This window comes from Rhineura floridana, chromosome 22 (genome assembly GCF_030035675.1).
Source record: "Rhineura floridana isolate rRhiFlo1 chromosome 22, rRhiFlo1.hap2, whole genome shotgun sequence".
Lineage (NCBI taxonomy): Eukaryota > Metazoa > Chordata > Lepidosauria > Squamata > Rhineuridae > Rhineura > Rhineura floridana.
The window spans coordinates 16,726,113-16,742,714 of NC_084501.1; the positions used below are offsets into that span (position 1 = coordinate 16,726,113).

The 16,602-nt window shown below is 49.3% G+C and overlaps 1 protein-coding gene across 5 annotated transcripts in view; it reads right to left on the reverse strand.

Moving 5' to 3' along the window:
- Positions 1-1,438: 1,438 nt before the first annotated feature.
- Positions 1,439-16,602, reverse strand: part of NPR1 (natriuretic peptide receptor 1) — a 61,694-nt gene continuing 46,530 nt past the window's right edge. For all 5 annotated transcript variants that reach the window (XM_061606251.1, XM_061606247.1, XM_061606249.1 and 2 more), the window contains exons 13-22: positions 15,086-15,245; positions 13,568-13,723; positions 11,888-12,056; positions 10,302-10,448; positions 8,978-9,101; positions 6,797-6,865; positions 6,449-6,623; positions 5,670-5,768; positions 5,102-5,193; positions 1,439-3,543 (exon numbers count right to left, since the gene is read on the reverse strand). In XM_061606251.1, the coding sequence (XP_061462235.1) occupies positions 3,481-3,543; positions 5,102-5,193; positions 5,670-5,768; positions 6,449-6,623; positions 6,797-6,865; positions 8,978-9,101; positions 10,302-10,448; positions 11,888-12,056; positions 13,568-13,723; positions 15,086-15,245 (1,254 nt within the window). In that variant the 3' untranslated portion in view covers positions 1,439-3,480. The remainder of the gene's footprint in view (positions 3,544-5,101; positions 5,194-5,669; positions 5,769-6,448; positions 6,624-6,796; positions 6,866-8,977; positions 9,102-10,301; positions 10,449-11,887; positions 12,057-13,567; positions 13,724-15,085; positions 15,246-16,602) is intronic.

The following is a 16,602-nucleotide window of genomic DNA, read 5'->3' on the forward strand; positions in this document are numbered from 1 at the left end:
AATGCCATATTCAGGTTTGAATTCGGTTTAATGAGGGTTTATTATTTTGATCCTCTGGATGGTTTATTTGTATGTACACCACGTAGAAATGGTAATGATTAAGTGGTATATAAATGCCTTAGAATGGGTGGGAAACCTTTGACCCTCCAGATGTTGTTGGACAGCAATTCCCATCACCCCCAGCCAGCATGGCCAATGGTCAGGCATGATGGGAGCTGGATTTCAGCAACATTGCAGGGCCACAGGTTCCCCAACACTGCCTTAGAATAAAATAAAATATAAATAGATAAGATAGACTGTTCTCCTGCTTTTCAGATGTTTCCTGAATCCTGTGTTTTCAGATCTTAAGTTCAAATTTCTATCCATGTGGTTTATTTTGAAAGATTTCAATATTTGCAATTATCAGATTTGTATACATTCACTGCAATTTTGGTGGGCTTAAGGACTTGCGTTTACTGAGAAACTGTAGCTCCATTTCTGACATTATGGTTCCGCACGTGTCGTCTGATAGGCAGGTTGGGCAGGGCATGCTTGCGCACTCCTCTTCTAGTAAGGATAACGCTGACCGCACATTTAACTGACCATAGGAAGTTCGACACACCCCAGTTCATCTCTCGTAGAGGGGCTGTTTCTCATTTGATTTTAAAGCTCAGCATTCCTAGCAGGGGGTGGGCAAGCTTTTTCAGCCCAAGGGCCGCATTCCCTTCTGGGCAAGCTTCTGAGGGCCACACGCCGGTGGTGGGTGGAGGCAGAGCCAAAAGTGGGCGGAGCAGCAAATGTAATTTGCACAGTTGGCTAGTTTCTATACAGACTCAACACACACATCCTACTCTATCCTTCATCCAGGGAAGCAAGAGGCTGGATCAGGGTTCAAGAACATATTCCAGCCAGGTAAAAACCTTCAAGAATTGTGTGAAGCACAGCCAGTGAGGGGAGAGTCCCAAGGGCCAGACAGTGGGGCTCGGAGGGCCACATTTAGCCCTTGGACCTGCGATTCCCCTGATCTAAACAGTGCTAGGTTGCTGGACTTGGCTGCCATTTTAATTTCTTCCACTGCTGCCGATGTAGTTGTCTCCGGGGCATTATGGGAACTTAAAAGTACTGGGCTGATTTAAAAGAAAAAGAAAATGAGGGCACCCCAAGATGTCAAGTGCTGACGCCCGTCCTGGTTTCCGTTTCCAGCCTCGCCAGCTCCCGAGAGCAGCAAGCATGCACTCCCATCCTGAATGAATTTTGGAACGCTTCACTCCCATTTCTGAAAATAGCTTCTTTTTAGACTGTGTTAAGCAAGCAGTGAAGACTTACCTGCCTTCCCAGCAGCCCACCTCTGGTCACTACTTCCGGAAGGAGACAAGGCCAGAGAGCAGCAACTCCCAAAGAGACCCAACAGATAGCCTCTGTGGCGGGTAGAACACTTGGGCTCACACAATCAGCCTTTTAATTCTTTAATTTGCTCGTTGCAATTCTCCCACAATGCCCCAGTTTGCGCAAGACGGAGGGGGGGGGAGAGGATGACATTAGCTCTGTTCTGCGAGATTCTCTGGCTATAGCAGTGCCTAAAAGTTTATTTCGTTCTCACATTCAGACAAGCTGTGTTGTTGGTGTCATTAAAGTGCACGCAGCCTAAATGTGACTGCAGTGTGGAGGGAACCCTTTTCCTCTGCACTGAAGCTCTGATGAGCCCCACCACCACCACCTTTCAACTGATATTTACTGCAAGATGAAAGCTGGTGTCCACGAACATAAGAAGAGCGTGCTGGATCAGGCCAGTGGCCCATCTCATCCAGCATCCTTGTTCGCACAGTGGCCAACCAGATGCCCTTTAGAGGAAGCCCACAAGCAGGACCTGAGTACAAAAGCACTCTCCCCCCCTGAGGCTACCAGCAACTGGTTTTCAGAATCATACTGCCTCTGACTATGGTGGCAGAGCACAGCCATCCTGGCTAGGAGCCACTGATAGCCTTCTCCTCCATGAATTTGTCTAATCCTCTTTTCAAGCCATCCAAGTTGGTGGCCCTGACTGCCTCTTGTGGGAGCAAATTCCATAGTGTAAATGTTGTACTGCATGAAGTCCTTTCTTTCCTCTGTCCTGAATCTTCCAACATTCAGCTTCATTGAATGCCCATGAGGTGTAGTGCTACGTGAGAGGGAGGAAAAAAGTTTCCTCTGACTCACCTTTTCTTTAAACTGAAGAGCCCCAAATGCTGCAACCTTTCCTCGTAAGGGAGTCGCTCCATCCCCTTGATCATTCTGATTGCCCTTGTCTGAACCTTTTCCAACTCTTACAATATCCTTTTTGAGGTGAGGCTACCAGAACCGTACAGAGTATTCCAAATGGGGCCGCAGCATAGATTTATACAACGGCATCTTATTTTCAATATGTTTCCCAATGATCCCTAGCGTGGAATTTGCCTTTTTCACAGCTGTCATACCTTGGGTTGACATCTTCATTGAGCTTTTCTCCTAACACAAACAGCCAGGGAGACAATTTCTTGCCGTTACAGTGGCGCATGTGGAAAGGGTTGCTATTTAAAAGCAAAAATCAAATGATCAAACTTGTGGGTTTCCCACGGGCATCTGGTTGCCCACTGTGAGAACAGGATGCTGGACTACATAGGCCATTGGTCTGACCCAGGAGGCTTTTCTTGTGTTCTTAAACAGGAAGTTTAGCATAACATATTGCTCAATTTTTAAACCCATACTGCCTTTCTCTCCGCAAACACACAGAACCACAGATGAATGCTGAAGTCTACGTTCAGCTAGAATATGCAAGGTAGCAATGACAGGTTCCTTTGAGCATGTGGAAAGCGCCACTCCCTCTGTGGCTTTAAGTAATCACAACCAGAGGATACGTATCTAGGGGACCAACGTTAAAGGAAGGGCTTTCAAGGCAGTGTTTGCGTGGCATCTTGCTATTCAGGGAGGGCAGAGGGTGACGTGTACACTCATTTTATTATAAAAATCTAGAGCTTCCTGGGACAATCCGAGGTGGGTAACGTGTGAGGTCTTACGAGGTGCTCAGATGTCCTCTCCTTCCTCCAGAGTCGGCTGCAATGGCGAATTCGCAGCTGAGTTTCAGACGCCCAAGCAGCTTTCACGGGGAAAGGGGCTGGTCCGGAGCACGCGGATCCTTTTGGATCACGAAGGACCCAACTACTTCTGTTTGACGTGGACAACAGGGTGTTGATGCGAAACAGGAAAGAAAATGACACATGTTATGCTCCACCCTAGGTCACATCTGCATACTTTCCAGTCTTTAGAGGCTCAACATCAGAGCCCGTCCAGAGTCGTGGGGGTGATCCACATAGTCTAAAGGCCCCAGGTGGAGAAGGAGGGGGCAAGGAGTAGGGTCCTAGGGGCTCGGTCCGGGACCCCCTGACCCCGGAGAGTTCCCTGAAAAGAGAGTCTTTGATGGCGCGGCTGAGACGAGGGCAACTGCCACCTTCAGGAAAGCACATCCTGGAGAAAGGCCACAGCTCCTCAGCCCCGTGTGCTGGTGACGCGCTCCCCCAGCAGCCAGTACGTCCGGAGTTTGCCCTTGCCCTGGACATAGGAGAGACAGAAGGGCTGTTCAGGCATCAGACAGAGCGTCCCCAGACCCACCAATGCCCCATCTGATGCCTACCGCCCCACGAAAAAGAAGTGTGGGGCACATATACACTCAACGGCAGCTGATGCCCATTGGGACCGGCAGCGGGGAAGGCAGGGAGCCCCACAGTAGATGTAGCCACAGTCAATGAGAGGCAGAGCCGACTCATTCTAATTTTGTTCCCATCCTTCGCCCTGCTGAGTTCGACAAGGGCAACCCTGAGACGGAGGAGGAGGAAGCTGACAGCCAGGCCAACCTCTTGGACTGGTAATAAGTAGGAAGGCAGGCAGGTTGGCTGAGGAAGGTTGAGGACTGCCATCGGGTGTAATTTTCAGAGCTTGTGCGTGAGATTCAGAAGACGATTTGAAGGTGGGATAGGAGAATCTGTCCATTTCAGTATTTGTCCATTCCTCATTTTTCCAATTTTGAGACCGGTTTTCCATAGTTCCACATCAGCTTGTGATTTTTTTAAAAATTAAAAGTCCTCATGAAAATTCATCAGTGCTTTAATGTGAATTTAATGTTTTTTATGCAACTTTGCCTAATATACGTAGTTTGGCAAAGCATATTTTCTCTAATATTTACATTTCCCCTAATGCCATGCATTGTTGCACCGTATTCTTGCTAATCTATGCATTTTTATGCATACTTTACCTTAGTATACACATGTTTGCATGCATTACTTGGCTGGAGAGCTGCGTTGCAAAATTTGGAGAGGCCATGATCGCTTCTCGGTTGTCCCAGAATGCAGGACATGGAATAATGGGCTCAAGTTGCAGGAAGCCAGATTTCAACTGGACATCAGGAAAAACTTCCTAACTGTTAGCGTGGTATGACAATGGAACCAATGACCTAGGGAGGTGGTGAGCTCTCAAACACTGGAGGCATCCAGGAGGCAGCTGAATAGCCACCTGTCGGGGATGCTTTAATTTGGATACCTGCATTGAGCAGGGGGGGGGGTTGGACTCGATGCCCTTATAGGCCCCTTCCAACTCTGTGATTCTAGGGTTCTATGAAGGATGGCTGTATTTTGATTGACAAAGTGTTTTAGGTAGATTCATCTTTCAATGTGAACTGAATCAAATTTCTCTCCCATCCCTACTGTGGCCTTCCAGAACTTGTTTAACTCCCAACGTCCATCATCCCTGAGCTCACTAGCCATGCTGGCTGGGGCTGATGGGAGTTGGAGTCCAAGAACAATGTTACACCACAACTATCATAATCAGTGAATGGCCATGCTGGCTGAGGCTGATGGGAATTGGAGTCCAAGAACATTGTTAAACCACAACTATCATAATCCCTGATTGGCCATGCTGGCTGAGGCTGACGGGAGTTGGAGTCCATCACTATCTGGAGGACCACAGGTTTCTCATCCCTGATTTAAGGAGACGGAGACTTGTATAGGAGGAAGTGGTTCTTAAGATCATTTGGTCCCAAACAGTATTAGGTTTTAAAAGGTGATGAGGCAAATATTAACAGAACAGGCAACATGTCTGCCAGGTCCTCGCTTACCTTCATCTCCACATCCCCACGGAGCTCCAGTTCGAAGCACCCAAACTCCTCCAGAATTGACTTGGTGGTTCCCGACAGGTGGATCTTCAGAGCTGGAATGTCCAGACAAAGATTAGTGCATTTGTATAGGGGCGGGTCCTCACTGGCTTCGGTCAACCCAGTGTCAGGACACCTGCTTTGCATGCAGAAGGTCCCAGGTTCAATCCCCACCATCTCCAGATAGGACTGAGAATACCCCCTGCCATCTGAAACCCTGGAGCACCACTTCTGGTCCGTGCAGACAACAGTAAGCTAGGTGGACGGTATAAGACAGCTTCCTATGTTGCCCCAAAACAGCATCATATCTGGGGGGCTCTACGAAGCAAGTGGCATCCCCCTCCCTCCTCTAGGTACTGAGCTATGGCCCTTCCCAGCACCTGAGGTCATTGTGGTGGCTGACAGGTGGGCAGCCCCACCCATCTATCCAATTTGGCCCACAAAGCTAGATCCTGATGAGGACCTGGCCCACGGAGCCAAAAAGGTTCCCCGCTCCTGCCCTCATCGCCTCCCCCGCAAAACGTCAGCTCACCTTCCCCGTTGGACTCCATGCGCGAGGCCGTGTTGACCGTGTCACCAAAAAGGCAATATCGAGGCATCTTCAGGCCAACAACGCCTGCACAGACTGGACCTTGGAGAGGAAAACACCACAGGTTAGTGGGGAAAGATAAGTGAGCGTGCACGCTGAGACGTTTCTCAGCTCCCGTCACCTTTCCCTAACTGCTATGATCAGGCCCTCCCTGCCTCAGAAATCACTGTATGCCGACCTAGCCATAATACAGGAATTGCACAGGAATTTCTCTCCTCTTGGCTTCCTTGTTACCTTTGTAGCAAAAATGATGGATGGACATATGAGTGAATCAAACACTGGCTCAGTTGCCTGTGGTTTGGTTCATATATAGCACTAAACCATGGTTTGCGCTAACTGTAGTTTAAATTCCACACCATAATTTGTGTTCCAGGTATACAGTCAAAAGCTTGGTTCATGCCAGTTTCCCTCTTCCTCATCCTTTTCCCTGGGAACCCTAGGAATCCATTCCAAAGATCAGCCTCCCAGGGTGGAGGAACACCCCAAGCCATGGTTTGTTGCTATGAATGTAAACTGTAGTTTGCAAACTCAGTTCAAACCACAGCTTCAGATCCTTGGTTGGAGGTCAGTGTCAAAACTGTGGTTTGTCAAATCACAACGAACCATGGTGTGAATTTTCGCCTGAGCCATTCTCCATTTTGGAACAAACTACCCTGTCTGTTTTGTCGTGACAAATAAGGCTCAAAGCAGCACCCCTTTTCACACCCCCACAGATTTCTCACCACTGTGGATCCCGATCCGTAGTTTGAGCTGCTGCTCAGGCCGATGGCGGATCTTGAAGTTGCGGACAGCCTCGAGAAGCGCCAGCGACATGTGGGAGACCTCACGAGCATGCAGCCACCCATTGCGCACTGGCAGGCCCGACACTACCATGTATGCATCGCCAATGGTCTCCACCTAGATAGGCATGATGGAGGACGGGTTGGCATTGCAGAGTACTGCAGACAGGCCAAGTACCCCCCTCCCATGGGTCACCAGCCACCTATCTGTTGACTCCACAGCCAAACCCATTCACTCTTCCCCCTCTCCCCACTCCCAGCCTCAAGCTGGCCAGGCCAAGAACCTCTCACCTTGTAGACATCAAAGTTATCAATGATTGCATCAAAGCAGGTATATAAGTCATTGAGCAGAGCCACTACCTGAGAAGAACAGACAAGGGGTTAATTTTATTGGCAGGGCTGAGTCTATACTAGGCTAAGGTATTATGTGACGGGAAGAAGAAGAAAAGATTCTGAATTCTGCACCTTGTAAACGTTATGCCAATTACGCATGTTAAGAATGGTTTTGTCTCGCATAATGCATGTAGGCTTCCCAGAGGTTGGACACTGCAAGAACAGGATGCTGGATTAGAAGAGTGTCTAGTCTGATTCATCTGGGCTCTTTTTGTGTTCTTATTCTGGTAGGGGGGGTTCTCTTTTGTCTCTTGGGAACTGTAGTTTTCCCCTCACAGAGCTACAATTCCCAGCACCTTTAACAAAGTAAGGATTCTTTGTGGAAAGCCATGTGCTTTACATGTATGGCGTGCATGTTACCAATACATCCCTCTCCCATATTCCTTCCTGTGGCATGTAGGTTTGAAGGCCTGGCTAAGGAAGCCTTCAAGCCACTAACCACCACCACCCTGAGTCACCTGGTGTGACCCCTCTCCTCGCATTCCAAATTGCCTGTACATTTGTCTCTCCCCTCCGCTCAACCCGGTTACAGATGTCTCCCAATCCTTGCTGTTCTGGTCAGCCGCCCCCATTACCCTGGTTACCTCCGTGAGCTAACCACCGTCGCCTGGGTTACCGGAGTTGTCGCCGGAGCATCAGTGTGAGCAAGTTTTGGGAGCCCTTCCTTACCTGATTGATTCTGTCCCTGTATCAACCGGCGGATGAGGTTGGAGCCGGGCTAAAGACCAGGCTCCTAGTATTTACACAAGGCTTAACTCAGGCCTGGAGAACCCTTTCTCCTCCTCCTCCCTCACCGAGGAGGTAATATGTCAGGGCCTGCCTGCCAGCAAGAGGCAAGGATGGAGCGAAAGCTGGGCAGCCATGCTCTTCTCTCGCTCCCTATCTCGCTCTCTCTTTCCTGTCACACCTTTTCTCTCCTTTTCTCCCTTCAGGCTCCCTCCCACCCCATGAAACTAGAGAGAGGCCCGCATGCAATCCTCAGACTGCAGGTTCCCCCTTCACCTCGACCATCCAGAGGCTTCACATTGCTGGACAATCACAGCGGGCAATGTTGCATCCCCCAACTAGGGTTGTCAGGTTCAGGGCCTGAGAGTGTTCCTGTATGTTTAGGAGAAGAGAAAGTCAGCCAAGTGCAAGTGTTCTTGCAACACTGTAATGGGAAAAACCACACAGTGGAATTCTCCCTTCCCCCTGCACAACCTTTAAAGATACAGAAGACCTCTTGGAGGCCGGGCCTGGCAACGAAGAGGTCTTCTGCATCTTTAAAAGTTGTGCAGGGGAAAGGGAGAATTCCACCGTGTGGTTGTTCCCATTACAGTGTTGCAAGAACACTTGTACTTGGCTGACTTTCTCTTCTCCTAAAGATACAGGATCACTCTCAGGCCCTGAACCTGGCAACCCTACCCCCAACTCCCTTCAGCGGAGCGAGGCCCAAGAGCAAACCATCCCTAGCCTAACAGGTTCTGAGTTCGAGACCCAGAGTCCCTGACAGGATGACAGTCACGAGGGATAGGGAAGAAATTTGATTCAGTTCTCATTTTAAGGTGAACCCACCTCATTCGCACTCCCTAAAACAATATGCAAACCAAAACAACCGTTGAAATTTGCACTTCTCTGAATTTTGCAATGCAGTTCTCTAGCCAAGGACTGTGTACCAAACTGGCTATACTAAGGTAAAAAGAGTGCATAAAAAGCGATATATGGGTAAAAACAATACAAAAATGCATTAGAGGACATTTGCGTTGCAAAAATGGGTCTTTTAAGCAAAGCTGCCTACAAAAATATGTATATTGGGAAGAATTTGCACTCAAATGCTGACGCATTTTCATGAGGATTTTTTTTAAAAAAATAAACAAACCACAACACTGATGTGGAAATGCAGAGAACTGTACTGGAGACTGGAAAAACACAAAAGTGAGAGAAACCAAAGCTGGCAGATTTGCCCATCCTTACCAGCAACCCATAACGATTCTAACAGGGGCCAATCAGATGCTTCCAGCAAGCCCACAAGCAGGGCACCAAAGCAATAGCCCTCCCTGGGATTGGAACCCCTGCCTTGGCTAACCCCAACCCAGTTACCTGCATGGGGGTGCTCTCTGCTGACAGCGCGGTGAAACCCACAATGTCGCTGAAGTAGATGGTGACACTGTCAAATGCCTCCGCCTGCACTGTCTCCCCACGTTTCAGCTGCTCCGCCACTGAGCTGTACAAGAAGGAAAGCAACTCACTCACCCCACTGCATTTCCACTTCAAATTCACTGTTTTGCTGGCCTTTCTTATCAAACCTGAAAGAACTCCCCGTCGCCTTTTCATAGTTGGGCTCTGCTCAGTGCTGATTGGCTGGGCCCTTGCATCAGCCAGGAAACAGTGCTGAGCTGTGCACACAGCGCTGATTGGCTGGACCCATCCCACCAGACGGGAAACACAGCTGAGCTGTTCAGAGAACTGGTTAGCTAAGGCACTTGTGGCAGGCAGGAAATACAGCTGGGCTGTGCACAGTGTTGATTGGCTGGGCCCTCCACCCCCCCCAGGCAGGAAACAGAAATAGGCTGTGCAGAGCGTTGATTGGCTAGGGTCCTTGTGGCAGGCAGGAAATACAGCTGGGCTGTGCAGAGCACTGACTGGCTGGGCCGAGCACTGACTGGCTGGGCCGAGCACTGACTGGCTGGGCCCTTGCGGCAGCCAGGATGCCACCTCCCCTCCTCTAAAAGATGTCAGTGCTTAAATTAAGAAAATCAAGTGCCGAACAAACATTGGAGCAGATTCACATCCCAGGCACTCGGGAGTGAGGATCAATCAAAAATAGACAGCCCACTTAAGCGCATAGAAGGGCCACTTTTTGATCTACATGTCACAGTTAAGGAACAAAGTTGGAGCGGGGGGGGGGGAAGCAGCAGAGTTTACTCCGCAGCTGAAAAACTTGCTCCCACTCCTCTTTGAAAGCAAGACACTCTCTGCCCCCAACTGCACAAAATTGGCTCAGATAGACATTCTTCATTCCCATTGCCAAGATCAAACCAAAAGTCCCATTTCCAACGGTGTCCAATCAGATGCCTCCAGGAAGCCAAGGGCGCCCAAGCAACAGCCCTCCCTGTGTGGTTTGTCCCAAGCCTGCATGGGCCCTCGTGATGGGGCAAGCAGGTCAAGGAGAGAAGGGTTGTGGAGGAGGAACAAGGGCGTGGGAATTGCTTTGCTGGATCAGATCCTTTCCTTCCAGCCCATTACCCTCTTCCCACGTTTCCCAGCCAGATGCCTCTGGAAAGCCACAAGCAGGGCACGGAGACCATAGCCCTTCCCTGTTGCTTGTCCTCCAGCAACTGATACACTGCTTCTGAACGTGGAGGTTCCGCTGAGTGGTCATGGCTAACAGCTATCGGTTGGGGAATGGGGAAGGCATACTCACTGAGGCAGAATCTGGTAGAGCAGGGCCTCTGCCTTGCGCTTCTCTTCCAGGTAGGCCTGCGTGCGCTCCTCCACCAGCTCCTCAAGGTTGTTGGCATATTGCTCCATGCGCGACAATAATGTATCCAAGAGGTTGCAGCTGTTCCCCCTGCCATACAGACACTCAAATGTTAAGGCAGCCAAGACTGCAGGCCTACCCAGCCAGGGACATTCCAGATCCTCGCTCCTTTTCCTTGGATTTTCTGCTTTCATTTAAAACAGTGGTTCCCAAACACTTTTCCTTACGGACCACTTGAAAACTGCTGAGGGTCTTGGAGGGTCACTTCAAGACTTTTCTGCCTGTGGTAGCAACTGGAATGCGCTGTGCTAGATGCTGCATGGTTTTTAATTGTATTTTTATTCCTTCCTTGCTTTCTTGTATTGTATTATAGTTTGCATTCCACAGAATTCAAATTGTAATACAAGAAATAACAGAAGCAATCAAAACACTATATATGTATGTATGTGTGTATGTATATATATAACAGGGACCACGTCAGTGGAGCTCATAGACCACAATTTGGGAACCCCTGACGGGAAAGAAAAGACAAAACTAAGTTTCTAGTCCCTCTGCTTATGGAGATATAAGGAAACGCATGGAGGCAGGATCATATCCAACTGCACACCAGCTCCTGCCTTCCAGTTTTCTGGCCAATGGATACAAATGGGAACAACTAAGAAACGTTAATCCTTTATTTTTAAAAAAAATGTTAGAAAGATCAACATTATTTTTTTGTAATTTAATATGTCCAATTAGACTTAAACACATCAAGGCTACCTGTATATAGGCTATGCCAGTTCCTCAGTGATTCCTTCCCCATCACCAACCCAGACGGACCCGAAGTGAGAAGACTCAGAAGCGAGCAAACGTTTGTCTGTCAAGGGCCACATTCCCTTTGGGCTGTTGGGTGTTACATGCCGGGGATGGGTGGAGCCAAAGCCAATGATGGGTGGGGCCAGAGCCAAAAGTGGGTGGGACCACCTCTGTCTCTCTCAGCCCGCTTTCTGTCTTTCCCTCTTTCAGCCCAAGGGCCACATTCCCTTGTGGGGAACCTTGTGAGGGCCACATGCAAATCTAAGCTCACCTTCTCTGAAGATATAAGCCCAGTGGTGGGTGGAGCCAGAGGCAAAAAGTGGGTGGAGCAATAGATCACCCTTTTGTACAGTAGGCTACATTCCATCCAGCCTTTCCTCACAACACACCTATACACCATACATTTAAAGTGCACACATTTAAAGCACATGGCATCCCCCTCAAAGATTCCTGGGAATTGTAGTTTACCCCTCAAAGAGTGACCATTCCCGGAACCCTTAACCAACGACAGCTCCCAGGATTCTTTGGGGGAAATCATGTGCTTTAAATGTAAGGTGTGCACCCGCAGCCTAGGTTTCTGCTACAGTTTCCCGCTTTCCATCGTGGAGGGGAGGGGAAGACGATGCCGTTCCATCACACCACTCATCTCTGAAAAATGCCCACGCCCATTCTGGTGGACAGGTAACGTTGGCAGCCGGTCAGGTGGAGCCTGCGGGGCGGGGCAGGGCGCGTACTTGTCAAACTTCCGCAGCATGCCTTTGATGTGGTGGAAGTCGGGGCGCTCCTGGGGGTCTTCGGCCCAGCACCGCTGCATCAGATGGACCACCTCCTCAAGGTTGGACGGCAAGTTCACCGAGGGGCGGAAGGGGGGGTGCTCACCGCTCTTCACTCGCTCGACGATCTCTGAAAGCGGCAAGGTGGAGAGGAGGAGAGACAGACCAAGAGGAGATTATTACGAGGAGGCAACAGGACCTAAGCAGTGGGAAGGGCCGTAGGAGCAACAGTGGAGCACCCGTTTTGCATGCGGAAGTTCCCAGGTTTAGTCCCCGGCATCTCCGAGCAGGGCTGGGAAAACCTTCTGCCTGAAACCCTACAGAGCCCGCGTAGACAACGCTGAGGTCGACGGACCGAGGAGATCTCAGGAACCATCATGCAAAATGTAGCTGCTTTAGCTCAGTACTGCCCACACTGACTGGCAGCGGCCCTCCAAGGTTTCAGGTAGGGGTCTCTCTGTTGGAATGTATGAGGTTCAACTCCAACTTGGTGGGTTGAGGCTGCATGGGGTTAAAAAGGGTAGCTAGGGAGGAGACCTCTTGGTTGCCAGGCTATACCTGCCCTTTGATGCCCTTTGATCCCTGCCGTCTCTCCCCCTCCTGCTAGGCTGATAAGCAAAGGATGTTGATCACAGTTCCTTCCCGCCTCCCAGTTCCTTCTTCTCTCTCTCGAGAGGGGAGCAGACATCTTTCCTTTGTCTCTCCCTCTCAACCAGCATGAGGGCTGCACTGGGACCAGCGCAGGCTGCTCCAGCACAGCCAGTTAGCTGGATCTAGGACTCTTTCCTATCAAGCATGTACTTCCAGAATAAAGTAGTTCTTTCTTATTTTAAAGCTTAAAGTCTCCGTCTGACTAATTTGCAGGGAAGGTAGAATCTTAGCAAAGATTCAAACACACACACACAAGCTCGCTCACAACTCTACGCTCTGCTACATAACTCAATAGAATTCCAACAGGTTCTGGGCACCAGCCATGCAAATGGAGATTTGAGCAATAGAATTCCGACACTCTCTCCCAGCCCTACCTAGAGGCGCCGGGGACTGAACTGGGGACCTTCTGCATGGAAACCACGTGCTCTGCCACTGATCTACAGCCCTTCCCTAACCAGGCTCACAGCTGGGTGTTACTCTGGTTTTTTTCCATCTCTGCCAGATCGTTCCCTACAAAGAACGGAGAGAAGGAAACCAACTTACTTTGCTCTCTAAACCACTGGCCTTCAACTCTTGGGCGCCCAGATGCTGATGGACTACAACTCCCATCATCCCTGACCATTGCCGTCTGGGGGTGATGGGAGATATAGTCCGACACCGTCTGGGGACCCAAAGTTGAAGACCAGGGCGAGTCTAAACCATGCTCAAGTGAGAGCTTTAGCCTTCAGGGAAAGGCAGCCATTTATCAAATATTGGCCGTGCTGGCCTGTTAAGCAAACTAGCCCTCCCTTCGAGTACCAGGGACAGGGAGGCTCAGCTGGACAACTCCCATCATCCCTGACCCACTGGCCACGCCAGCTGCGATACCTGGAGTTTTGCACCCCTGCATAAACTTAGGTGCGGCCAATCTGCCAATGGCAGCACGCAGGGAGGAGGGTTGAGGTGGCATGGGGAGAAACGGGGCCTTTCCCAATTCACCCAACCTCTCACCTTTCGGGCTCAGATCTGTGCCTTCCACATAGAAGACGCTGTTCCGCAGGGCGATCTCCTGCAAGATGATCCCAAAACTGTAGACGTCGCCTTTCTGGGTGCCCAGGAGTGGAGTGGACTCCACGCGCAGGAGCTCGGGGGCCGTCCACAGCTTCTCTAAGGGGAGTGGCGGAAGAGAGGAATCAAGCAGTGCAGAGGAACCTGCTGTGAGGGGGTGGCGGCGTGCAAAGGAAGGTACAGGACAGGTGTGGGAGGAACCTGTGGCCCTCTGGATGTTGCTGAACCGCAACTCCCATCCTCCCTGTCTATTGGCCATGCTTGCTGGGGCTGATGGGAGTTGGAGGTCAGCAATGACTGGAAAGCGAAAGGTTTCCCACACTTAGCGTAGAAGGCTGCTCAAGGGGCCATGGGATACCAAACAAGACAAATGAAGGCAGGCAAGAGGAGCACAGCGGCATGGTGGGTATGTTGTAAGTTCCATTCCCCGGCCAGCTCACTGCATGGGCAGCGCCTTCTCTTATGCCAGCATGCCAGACCCTCATCTCCACACACACACCCATGGGCCAGGTTTGACAGGTGGACAGGGCGACCCACCTGTCCAACCACCGTTGTTGTTGTTATGTGCCTTCAAGTCGATTTTGACTTATGGTGACCCTATGAATCTGCGACCTTCAAGAGCATCTGTCATGAACCACCCTGTTCAGATCTTGTAAGTTCAGGTCTGTGGCTTCCTTGATGGAATCAATCCATCTCTTATTTGGCTTTCCTCTTTTTCTACTCCCTTCTGTTTTTCCCAGCATTATTGTCTTTTCTAGTGACTCATGTCTTCTCATGAGGTGTCCAAAGTATGAGAACCTCAGTTTCATCATTTTAGCTTCTAGTGATAGTTCTGGTTTAGTTTGTCCTAACACCCAATTGTCTTTTTCGCAGTCCATGGTATCCACAAAGCTCTCCTCCATCACCTGGCCTCGCAACGGTTGGGAGTAAAGCACCAATGCATGTTGCACGGGACCTGAACCTGGGGGGGGCAGTAAACAGAAAGGCAATCTATTCTTCCCTCTGCTGATTCCTTCTCTAAAGTATTTGTTGTTTTTGTAAGCTTTGCAACAAAGATCAGAATGACCTTCCTGAATTACGCCAGTGTTAAAAGCTAAGGGGAGCTCAACTGAGCTTGCTCCTAATCTAAACAAATGTAGTAAATTCTTATTACTCCCATTCGTAATTTTAGGGTTTTAGCCATGTTTTCTCGAACTGAAATTTAATGTTTTATAAATATGTTCTTTTGTATGTTTCTCCATATTGTAATGGCCATTGGCTAAAAACAATAACAATGAAGTCTCTCTCCACAGAGCTACAATTCCCAGCACCCTTAAAAAACTACAGTTCCCAGGATACATTGAGGGAAGCCACGTGCTTTAAGCTTAATAATACGCATTTTGTTAAATGAAAATAAAATAAACCCTAAGCACGCACGCACACAGAGACCCCTGTAATTTTCCTCCCAGGTGCATCCCTCACTTGCAAACAGCGCGTGCGAGTCGTCCGTCTCGGGAGACTGGCAAAAGCTCTCTAGCCCATAGTCGGTGATCTTCAGCACGAAGCGGCTGTCCACCACGCAATTGCAGGACTTCAGGTTTCCATGGTAGTTGATCACGCTGTTGTGGAGGAACAGCATCCCCTGGTTGGAGGAGGGGGGGAGAGAGAGAGAGGTCTAAGAGAGGCTTGACAGGTGGATCCCTCTCTGCTAAGGTGGAAGGGCGCGGGATCTGCTTGGCCGTTTTGCTACGCTAAATGAACTGCGTCCTTCAACCTTGGGTCCCCCAGTAGGGATGGGTGAATCCGTGCATTTTGGTGACTTCCACTTTCTCATTTCCCCCCTAGTCTTAATGTCAATTCTCTATGTTTGGGTACTTCTTACAAAAATGAAAAAAAAAAACTCATGAAGACTCATCAGCATTTCAGCATGGATTTCTCCCCACTACACACGTTTGTAAGTGATTTTGCCTAAATGTAAATGTACTGCCTTGAAGTCGATTCCGACTTACGGCGACCCTACGAATAGGGTTTTCATGAGGCTGAGAGGCAGTGACTGGCCCAAGGTCGCCCAGTGAGCTTCGTGGCTAGGTGGGGATTCGAACCCTCCCAGGTCGTAGTCCAACACCTTAACCACTAAACCACACTGGCTCTCAGATTTTGCCTAAAGGGGACCAAAAAATTTCTTTGCAAATTTCCCTGGCTTTCACTTCCCCTGGCTCTAATGCATTTTTTTATGTCATTTTCAGGAATATATGCATTTTTACACGTACTTCCCCCAGTATATGCATTGTTTGGATGCTTTATTCAGCTGGAGACCAGCATTGCGAAATTCAGGGATGTGCGAATTGGGAAGGACCGCTGCATTTCAGTCTGGGTGTTGTTTCGGGAAGGACGAATTAGGTAGGTTAGCCTTTAAAGGCAAGCCAAATGAAATTTCTTCCCCATCTCTAGTCCCCGGATGTTGTCGGACTACAACTCCCATCATCCCCCAGCCAGCTTACCCCACTGAAAGCTGGTCCATTAGGGCAAATGGAACATAGTTTCATCAACCTCTGCTCTCAGAGGCAGCCCCACACAGCTAACTTTATATTTACATCCAGTCCATGGTTAGGGGTTGGAGGAAATTCAATTTGGTTTGCATTTAAAGCGGAATATATCAAATCCTCACTTTCTGAAACAATCTGGGAACAGAAATACAGCCAACCTTAGAAATCAGCGCTTATGCAATGCTTTCAAAAAACGACTGATTGATTAAATTTATACCCTGCCCTTCCTCCCAGAAGGAGCCCAGGGTGGCAATGAATAGATATGGGGAAAGTGAACAGATATGGGGAATAAAATGTGTATGTGGAAGTGGGCACAAAAAATTAATATAGTGAAAATTTTCACTAATTTTCAGGAGGATTTCAGGAGGATGAAGAACACTGTGTTAAGAGGTGACATGATCTGCAGATCAGGAAAGATGGTGTTGGGAACTGGGGGTGAGACACGATAACAAT